This window comes from Thunnus maccoyii, chromosome 11, assembly GCF_910596095.1.
Source record: "Thunnus maccoyii chromosome 11, fThuMac1.1, whole genome shotgun sequence".
Taxonomy (NCBI): Eukaryota; Metazoa; Chordata; class Actinopteri; order Scombriformes; family Scombridae; genus Thunnus; species Thunnus maccoyii.
This window is the reverse complement of record NC_056543.1, coordinates 28,042,822-28,053,359: the sequence shown is the minus strand read 5'-3', so window position 1 is coordinate 28,053,359 and position 10,538 is coordinate 28,042,822. Positions and strand designations below refer to the sequence as shown.

Genomic DNA, 10,538 nt, shown 5'->3' with positions numbered 1-10,538 from the left:
TCAACACTTTAGTGGTAATTATTATTATTATATAATTTATATTAATTACTTAAATTACACAATTATCTAATTTTTCATCATAAATATTACATCAAACGCATTTATTTCAGAACTAAATGTATTTAGTTTATTACTTAACTCAGTAATGGCTACTAATTTGATGATACTCTGTAACACTCTTAGTTTTTATATGTTAAAATTTCCATATTTTAACATTGCTCTTATTTTGCTGCAATTTCTCCGCAAAGATGGTGGTTCATCTCATTTTATGATAAACAGACAGATAAAAATAAAACTCAAGCTGAATTCAGGCTTCAGAAAGGTTTACTGATAAATAATGTACAGAGCCTTCACTTAGGACATGACACATACAGTACATCAGAGGAAATACAAAGAAAATGTAAAACTTGTCAGAGAACTTGCACCACAGAGTTAATTGTCGTTACACAGTAACAACATCCACTGTAATAAATTAATAACCAAGTAACTTAATATTACATTACTGCTTTATGTTGTCATTACTTTATCAAAATCTAAACAAATGTGTTGCCTGCACATGCAAACACCCAGCTTTATCATTATTTATAAAGTAAATTCAATGTGTGTGTGTGTGTGTGTCAGATTAGATCAGACAATAGATGCAGAGGACACTGATTATAATACTCAGGTATGATCCTGGCCGGGAGGATGCAGCACTGTAGGTGAAGTATGTGTTCTTCGAAACACCAGAGCCTGTAAAATATGCAAAGATGCAAAGATTCAAATCTTTTTTTAAAATGCAATTATTTTTTTTTTCTTGAGGATACTTGTCTTCGTTTGGATTTTAAACTTTGTGTATTATAAGATAATGCTAAAAAAAACATTTTTTCTATTTTTTTGTTTTGTTTTGTTTTTATTGAGAAATGAGCACCTGATGTCACTTAAATTAAATGAGTATTCCACCAATTTACTCCCTCAATAAAGTTGGGGTGTTTGTGAGAGACAGATTAATAAAATAACTTTCAAAATCAAAGCAGCAGAGGTCAAAATATCCTGACTTTTAATCCCTAGTATGGATCCTATACACTACCCATAATGCACCTCAACTGTCTTTCATTATATGCTCCCTCCTTGCCATGCCCGTGTCTTTCAAACCCCTCACTCCTAGTTTATAATGCAGGCTTTTTGTTAAAAAATTGAAGTCCCAAACTGATAGAACCCTGATGACATCACTATGACATCATCAGGCCTATGTTTTCACTTTCTCCATAGTCACAAATGACGTTGTGCAGCTGCTTTAACAGACTGAATATTACCCGTCATGCTGAGTAAACTGAACTTCATGGAGTACCCTTTAAATTTCTGCAGCATACACTGCCAATTCATAACACATCAACCTAGTGATTTTGAAATTCACAGATATGCTTATTAAAAAAAATTAAAAGTGTACCTGTTATTGTTGCTTCAGAGACCGCAATCACCAAGTCATTTTGAATCCTGAAGGTGTAGGTGTCGCTGACATTGACTGGCTGAAGCCTGCTCACTACACTGAATATCCCTGCAGAGTTTTGCGTGAAGCTCGTGCTCCCCCGCAGGACATTCCCAAAATAGTCCAACCACGTCACGTTTGGTTTAGGGAACCACCTGCTTGCCTCAGCAGACAGGGTGCCATTTGAGAATGTAAATGTGGGGGCTGAAAAAGCTGTGAAAAAGTGAAATAAAAATCATTAATTCATGCTGCAATGTCAAATTTTCAAGGCAGCTATGTGATATTTAGTGTGCTGCCAGTAAACAGTCATGTCACATTGGGTACAGCTACTTTTTAAGCCTCAGGTCATAAAATACCTGAAAATAAAGTAGTAAAAAAAAAAAACAGGTGTAATAATACAGTTAAAGGGAACTATAGAGAAGGGACATTTTTCTTATCTATCCTGTGATAGTCTGACTCAACAGATGAGTGTTTCAACTCAGACTGCTACAAATGTTCTCAGAGATATTCATTATCAAAGCAAACACAAGGAAAGTAGAAAGACGAGTACTCTTACCTGCTGTTCTCAGGTGAATGTTGACCTTCCCTCCTCCATCAGAGGAGCTGATATGGCAGGTGTACTCCCCTTCGTCATTACGTTTCACACTCCTCAGCAACAGAGAAGCGTTCCCTTTGGTCAAAGCATCAGGGAAGATCTGAGTTCTCCCTTTGTACTGTGAGTTCTGGTCCTTAAGATCTGCAGCTCCATTCTCATACAGGTAAACAACTCCACTCAGTTCCTTCTTCTCCCAAGTTACTGACATTTCTCTGAATGTGGTTTGTTCACTGGTCGTGTGAATATAGCAGCTTAGAAGCTTATCCTCTCCAAGGTTGGCGATGGGCAATCTGTTGCTGCTCTGCACCTCAGACAAGGAGCCTGATGGAGGAGGACACAGACACAGACTTGAAATGCAATGAAAATATGTCCAGATTATTAGCTCCAACACAGGGTTTAGGTGTTTTAGTCCTTTTTGTTTTCCTATGAGATGGGATATATCAAAAAATGTAACAGATTTCAATGACATTTAGTGGAAAGTAAGGGCTTCAGAAAAAGTGAGTGATTATTTGTGTATATCCAAGAATTTGTTAATGTATTTCCTAACATTGTGAGAGAGCATCTTTGAACATCTTCACCACCACAGTGGCGCTTCCTTACTAAAAAAAATATGGAACATGTATTCCATGATTATTTGTTATTGTATTCTGATGTAGATCTGGATTCAGATTTTTTAAATGAAACAAAATTAGAAGATTGTGTAGCTGTGGATAATTGCATTTTGCAGCTGAACTTAAGAGGCACACGCACATCCTCACATTCCTTGCAGGGACTGAGTAGCAAATATCTGCACTGAAAAACAAAAAAATACCCCCACACTGCGTGTTTACACTCCCAGTTTTATTCTGTGTAGGCATCACTGACAGCTCTAACCCCAACCCAACCTGAACATATGATCTTTTACAGGTGGGCTAACCTAACCAAACCCTACTGTACCAGAAGAGGACCATATGTAGTCAAACATGTCTATGTTGGAGGAAAAGAAAAAATGGTGAGAAACAAGCAAGATGTCTCTACAAACATAATTTATCTCAGATGGAAATTCAACCTACATTGAAATGCACATTACAAATAACACCACACCAGTGGCTGAAGAAGTATTCAGGTCCTTTACTCAAGTAAAAGTACCAATACAGCAAGGTAAAAACCCTCCATTACAAGTAAAAGTTCTGCATTAAAAATCCCACTTAAGTAAAAGTACATCAGTATTATTAAGTAAGATTTACTTAAAATATTAAAGTAAAAGTACTCATTTCGTCCCTCTGGAGGTGGAGCTAGTTTGAACTACTTCATATACAGTTAACTAATCCAGGGGTTCCCAACCTGGGGGTTGGGCCCCTCCAAAGGGGCTTCAGTTAAATCTGAGGGTTTGTGAGATAATTAATGGGAGAGGAAAGAAGAAAAAACACGAATCTGTTTTAAATGTTTTGTCTAATCTTTCAAATGATCATTTGAACATTTATTGAAATGAAAGCATGTGAGAAGTTTAGAGGGAAAAATCACTATTTGGTGGAGCTGTTAACAACTCATAGACATCTGAAATGTGACCCTGACTACACACTGCTTTTTGTAAGACGTCAAAAGCCAAAAAGGTTGGAAACCACTGGTTTCATCTTTAACAATGTGTTGGATTTTAAAAGCTTGTTATATTATCCATTGTGTCAAATGTTCATCTGAAAAGTGACTAAAGCTGTCAAATAAATGTAGTGGAGTAGAAAGTACAATATTTCCCTCTGAAATGTAGTGGAGTGGAAGTATAAAGTAGCATAAAACAGAAATCCTCAAGTAAAGTACAACTACCTCAAAATTGTTCTCAAGTACAGTACAGTACACACCGACATACACACATTAACTGTCTTTTTGTTTAGACAAATTAACACACCCATGAGGCCTGAAAGAGACTAATCATCACTAATGATAACAGCATGTCACGATGATATACGGTTCTTACCTGAGAATGCCAAGGCTAAGATGAGGATGATGATGGCCGAGAATATGATGATGAGGATAATCATGCTACACACAAAGAGAAACACACACACATAAAATCAGCTTGTGTAAAGTGCAGAGAAGCAAACACACAGCGGGCTTCGGCTAAAATCGACTCATGGATCAACTTCACAACAACCAAGACAAGATGATCCTCCCGCTGTAGAAATCTGTACAAACACAGCAGTGGTTCAGATCCTTTACTTAAGTAAAATAATTTCATTAGAAGTAAAAGTTCTGCATTTTAAATCCAAGGTACAGCAAAATATACTTTAACTATCAAAAGTAAGAGTACTCACTTGCAGAAGAATGGCTTCTGTGACAACTACATGTTGTAGTTGTTACTGATGCATTAATGTGTAAGCAGCATTTTACTGTTTTGTACATATCTGGTCAAGGTAGAGCTGGTTTTAACTACTTTCTGTTGACTTAGGTAGTTTAATCCTGTGGTTCCTAAGCTAGGGGCCCTCAAAAGGGTCACAAGATGAATCTGAGGGGCTGTGAGATGATTAACAGGGTAAGAGAGAAGAGAAAATGAGGTCCTGCTACACAAAAATGTTTCAGACATTCCTCTAACCTTTTCTTTAAGATTTTTGTGAAATCATCATTTCCACGTTTGCCCTTAAACTGTTATCTAAATGAAACCATTTGAGAAGTTTAAGAGAAAATCTCTCTTTGGTGGAAGTGCTAACAACTCATACACATCCCAAAAATGACAAGGGCCCCATGTAGACCCTGCTTTTTGAAGAAATTCAGAAATGAAATTACCGGTTTAATCTTTAACAATGCTTTTTCAGTGTTTTTTATGTAACATCGTAATCTGAAAAGTTGCAAGTAACTAGTAGCTGTTAAATGTAGTGTAGGAAAATAGACAATATTTCCCTCTGAAATGTAATGGAGTAGCAGTATAAAGTAGTATAAAATGGAAATACTAAAAAAAAAGTACTAGTACAGAACTTGAAAAAATGCACTTAGTATACTTTCCATTACTATAGAGACCTATATGTTTACATATTTGAATCCCTACCTGTAGAGAACACCTTATAAAAACCTTATTCAAAGCTTATATCCACACCTGCTGAAGATGATCTGTCCCAGGGAAGCCATGGCTGCAGGCAGAGCGTCTTGAAAAGAACAAACAATTCGATCCTTTTGATGAAGTCAGAGGTCACACCATTCCCTTTAAATATCCATTCTTCCAAAAATAGTTTCCACACATCCTCTACTGCTGAACAGACTTCTTTGACTTCCACGGAATGACAGTCTGCTGTTTGGTCTCTTTCACAGCACTTTAAACACAACACCATAAGTAAATATTACCTTTAAGGTGTGTGCTTTTTACTTGTTGACATGTTGTCACAGTAACTCACTTATCTTATCAACTTAAAGGTGCAGGCTACTAACACTACTAATGAGAGAAAAGTGCTCCAAATCAGAAGGTTGTTCCAAAAACATTTGGTATGTTTTATATACTGTAAAAAATGTAACTAGTCATTTATATGACTATATCATATGGTGTATCGGTTGCTGTTGGATAATGTGTTGTGAAGATATTGCGCGTAAAGGCAAAAGAATGTTAAGTACTCAGTGTTTCTTTCAACAGTTTACTCAAGGTGGAGTAAATTACAATTTGTAGAGGTGGAAAAGCCTCAGAAACAGCACACATTTGACACTTAGACATTCATTAAGTGATATGGAAAAAGTTGTATCAGCTAGAGAATGTTTGTTGTCAAATATATTAAATTATCTCAACCTTTTCCTCACAACAGAGTTTGAATACATTCAAATTTGACTGCAAATAGACTGATAATATTCCTTGATTGAAGACAGACTAGCGTAATCAGCATGACACGGGATAAAGAAGTGACCTTTAATGACCACTAAAAAATTCTTCAAAAAGTCTGAAGTTCCAATATAACCACATGAAATAAGAAGTAGTTTTTATTTCAGTTTTTTTTTTTACACATCATCCTTCTTCTAAATACAGACAAGAGCCTGAGAAAAAAAAATACATGCAAAGTTAATTTTCAGTAACAGTTGCACTGCCATACAGGTGAACTGAATCATTTAGTAGTGATTATGGCTTAACATCTTCATATACTACTGATGGCTTTGACCTTTAAAACACCTTTGACTTTTATGTTTACTTAACAAGTAATAAATGAAAACACTCACTGGATCTGCATCCTGTATCCTGTATCTAAAGGTAAAAGTCATCACTGGAGGGATGAACACCATTCTTCCAAAAGATTTTCCCTCATTTGGTGTTTTGATGATAGGGGTGGAGAGCGCTGTCTAACACCTCAATGCAAAATCTCCCATAGATGTTCAATTGTGTTGAGATCTGGTGACTGCGAAGGTCATAGCATATGATTCACATCATTTTCAAACCATTCAGTGACCCCTCATGCTCTACGGATGGGGGCATTGTCATCCTGGAAGAGACCACTCCCATCAGGATAGAAATGTTTCATCATAGGATAAAGGTGAGGATTCAGAACAACTTTGTATTGATTTGTAGTGACCCTTCCCTCTAAGGGGACAGGTGGACCCAAACCATGCCAGCAAAATGTCCCCCACAGCATAACAGAGCCACCAGATCCCCTCACTGAAGGGGTCAAGCAATTCAGACCTGTACCATTGTTTCCTTTAATTTGTCACTCGTCTGTATGTCTACTGTTGTGCCTCAATTTAAATGATGTGTGTTGTCCTTGTTGAGTGTTGTTCCAACATTGAGTGTATTTTTTTTAATTATGACCTGCCAAAAGAATGCAGATGAACATGGTACAATAACATTTATGTTTAAAGGAATAGTATAATAATAGAATAATATTTTGGGAAATACGCTTATATGCTCTCTTTTTGAGGATTAGATGAGTGGGTCAATACCACTCTTATATCTGTGCACTGAGTTCATAACTGGAGCCAGGAGGCTGCGATCTTGTCCTAGCATAAAGACTGGAAGCAGAGGACTAACAGCTAGCTTGTTGTTAAAGCACATAACTCCCCTCAAAACCACTGTTTTTTACATTTCTGTTTGAAATAAGATTAAGTCAACTAGATTCAATGTGTTAATCAGTGAGCTTTAGAGGTGCTAGTATGCATATGTTTTAACTTTAAAAAGAGCTAGGCTAGCTGCTGCTCTTTATGTCTTTAATCTAAGCTAATTGGTTCCCAGCTCCAGCTTTGTATGTAATGCACAGACATAAAAGTGGGATCAGTCTTCTCACGTAAAAATATTTAAAAACTATTTCTTTATTTTTGTGCGTGGTTCCTTACAAAAAACAAAATGATATGAATCAATATATTGTTTCTTGAGCTGTTTTCATCCCCAACTGAAAAAATTACGGTGAAATTGATTGCCAGTCAAAATGAGGATTTGGTTGTGTTGTAGACACAATACAATTTGTCTGGGAAAATCCTCTTCAGTTATTTGGGAAGTGAAAGCATGAGGTACCATCATTATGAAAGTGCTGAAGACTGGAACATTGTGGTAAACCACCGTGTCATACTTATTCATACTGATCGCCATCCAGATTTATTTAAGGTAAAATATGCTGTAAACCATTTGAATGTTTCCTCTCGTGCTTGACACCTTTTCACTCAGCTGGAGGTGGAGAGAACATCATATGCATGCAACTGCTTGATCCTTTAGTGGATGAACAAGATTTTCTGAGAGAAAGAAAAAGTAGACAATTGAACTGGAGCGGCCTCTCAAAAGCATATCTGGGAACCTTTTTTTTCAGTCTGACGTTCATTTCAGCCAGCATGGCTCACTTGGCTCATGATCTCCCTCAAGGACTTTTTGAAGTAATAAGAAATGCTGTGAGTACGTTCCTCCTGATAGTCATCTTTTACCTTCTGCAGTATATATTTGACATGCATTTTGAATGCTCATGCAAACCAGATGAAGGCATACACGTAAATGGTGTACTGTACTTGGCTGTCCCTCCTTTCATCCTCACCTGGATTGTCAACGTCATTGAGCTTTTCCCTAAAAGGAAGATTTTTCCTAACTGCCGCTATCGTGTTTGCGGCTTTATTCTTCAGTTGATCATCAAGTACTTGTGTCTGAGTGCCATATGGGGAGCCACTGCAGCAGCACTGCAACCTTCCTAGAAGGTGAGATTCTGAAAAAAGAGCCCAACAGAGAACCAGACTCTGTTAAGGTTTCTCCTCCAGCTCGTCCTGTTTCCCCTGCTGATGAACCTCCTACCATCACTGCAGTCAAGGAGCATTTCACCATCAGCCAGGATGAACCAGCAGAACAGCCAGCACCTCACCCAGAACCAGACTTCAACTAGGACTATTAACTGTACTGCGCATACTGTACATGAATCTTTATTTTTCTTTAATGAGTTATGTATGTTAGTTACCTATGTGTGAAAAGAACAAATTCATAGGTCTTGAATTTGAGATTTGACTGAACTGTTTTGTCTTATCTTATAAAAGATAACCTGAGATAACCTGATCTCAATGAGATTTCCTGACTAAATAAAGCTTAACTTACTAAATAACTTTTATTAATCTGTCTCTGTGTGAAATGTGTAATGATGAAAAAAAATGATTCAAGATGGTGAAGTTGTAGGTAGTTTAGCTTAATTTAACATGGAGAGATGGACGTGAAAGAAAATGAGAAAAAGCCCAGAAGCTTATACAGAAGTCTTAAATGTGTGAGGGTGTGTGTGTGTGTGTGTGTGTGTGTGTGTGTGTGTGTGTGTGTGTGTGTGTGTGTGTGTGTCATGAGTTCTGCAATGTTGACTCAACAATCAGATTCTCTCTTCACACACTCTTCAGCTTGAGGGTCAACTGTGTTTCAATCCTCTTGAGTGTGTTGTTGAATTTTTTGTTGAAAACTTTTTGTTGTCGCTTTGAGCGTCAGGCTTGTTCTGTCTTGAGATATACAGCAACAAATTAATTATGGAGTTCATTGAAGGCATCTACAGACCCATCAGGCTATGTGAGAGTTTTTTGGGGCTCTTGTAAGTGTCAGGTAAGACCAACTATAGTGTCACCTCCACATTAATGTAAAATACCAGGTAAAATCAAATAAATTGTTCTTGTACTTCAGCATAAAGACATGTGATCTCTTGTATGTTATTCGGATTTCACTGGTGGATGAACTGTGGAGGCTTCAGCAGAGAAAACAGCTCCCATCTGCTGTGACTGCTGAAGACATGAGTGACCTGCTGGTGGAGGAGAGCAAGAGCACAGTGAGAGTGAAGTGAGTTACTGACACACACAGACAGTCCAGCACTACACCTGACCTGAACTCTGCTCATATCACACCAATCTGTCTCAAATGAGGAAGAGAGGAACAGTAATGATGAATCTTGTGTTTTCTTCTGTTTGAAGGCTCTGGGAGTTTGAACTGGAGGATTTTGATGCTGATGTCGAGTCTTTTCTGACACTGGTAAGAAAGACACCAGAATCCTGAAAAGATATCACAGTAGTTCAGAGTCAGTTGTTAAATTACACTTGATTTATACTCTCAATAGGTCAAATCATCTCATCATATCTCGTTCCTTGTTTCACTTTGTTTTGAGGTGAACACCAGCATGAAGATGAGAGATGTGAGTTTAAAGCCAGAAGGCTCCTCAACCCTCCAGAGAACATCCCTCCTCGGTGTCAGTGAGTCAAATTTTGACACATATTTATTAACAGTTAGAGTACAATGGTTGTGATGCCTCTGTGGTGTCCTGAAGACTCTGATGTGGTCTCCCCTCCACCTCCAGTTGAAGCTACACTTCCCTAGCTTCACTCCTGGAGGATGAAAATATGAAGACAATCCCAACAGAGAACCAGACTCTGCTGAGGTTTCTCCTCCACCTCGTCTTACTACATCTGCTGATGAACCTCCTGCCATTACTGCCTCCAGGAGTGTTTTTTTACCATCAGCCGGGATGAAACGGCAGCACCTCGCCCAGAACCAGACTCTGCATCTGCCTCATCTCCACCACCTCCTCTGACTCCACCTCATGAGTGTCCCATAATCACTGCAAAGCAGGGTGAGCGGACCATCAGCCATGAGGCCAAGATGAAGAAGGGTGGAGTCAGATGTTTCTTTAACTGGGTTAAAAAAAACTTTCTGCTGCTTCCTGCCTGAAGACACAGACTGAAAACATTCATCAGTTTTATTATTTCTGTGTTCATATTGTTAATGTTTGTATTGATAATAATAAATTCATGGTTACATTTCATTCAGTATCATTGATTATGAGCTAATGCACCATAAGATTAATACATCATGAAGCATATGGTGTAAGTTGGATTCACTGTATTTTACAGGAAAGCCTGGTATTTATAAAGTTGTAAGTTATAATTTTCTAAATGTCTGAATGAGAAATATGAAAAATCTGATTTCAAAACAATATTTTTGCAGGCATACACAAACAGCCAGAAAAAACATGAAATCAAGGAGCCTGAATGAGACTGGATTTTTGGGGACAATATTGATATTTGAGAGACCAAAAAATCTGATGATGA

General features: G+C 37.6%; 1 protein-coding gene across 1 annotated transcript; it reads right to left on the bottom strand.

Annotated features, from left to right (window-relative positions):
* Window positions 1–142: 142 nt before the first annotated feature.
* vtcn1 (V-set domain containing T cell activation inhibitor 1) lies at window positions 143–5,159 on the bottom strand. The gene is made up of 5 exons (XM_042426702.1): window positions 5,128–5,159; window positions 4,015–4,079; window positions 2,025–2,384; window positions 1,430–1,681; window positions 143–732 (listed from the first exon to the last, which is right to left on the bottom strand). Exons 1-5 carry the CDS (start codon window positions 5,157–5,159, stop codon window positions 623–625), a joined length of 819 nt encoding a protein of 272 aa, XP_042282636.1. The 3' UTR covers window positions 143–622.
* Window positions 5,160–10,538: the final 5,379 nt, after the last annotated feature.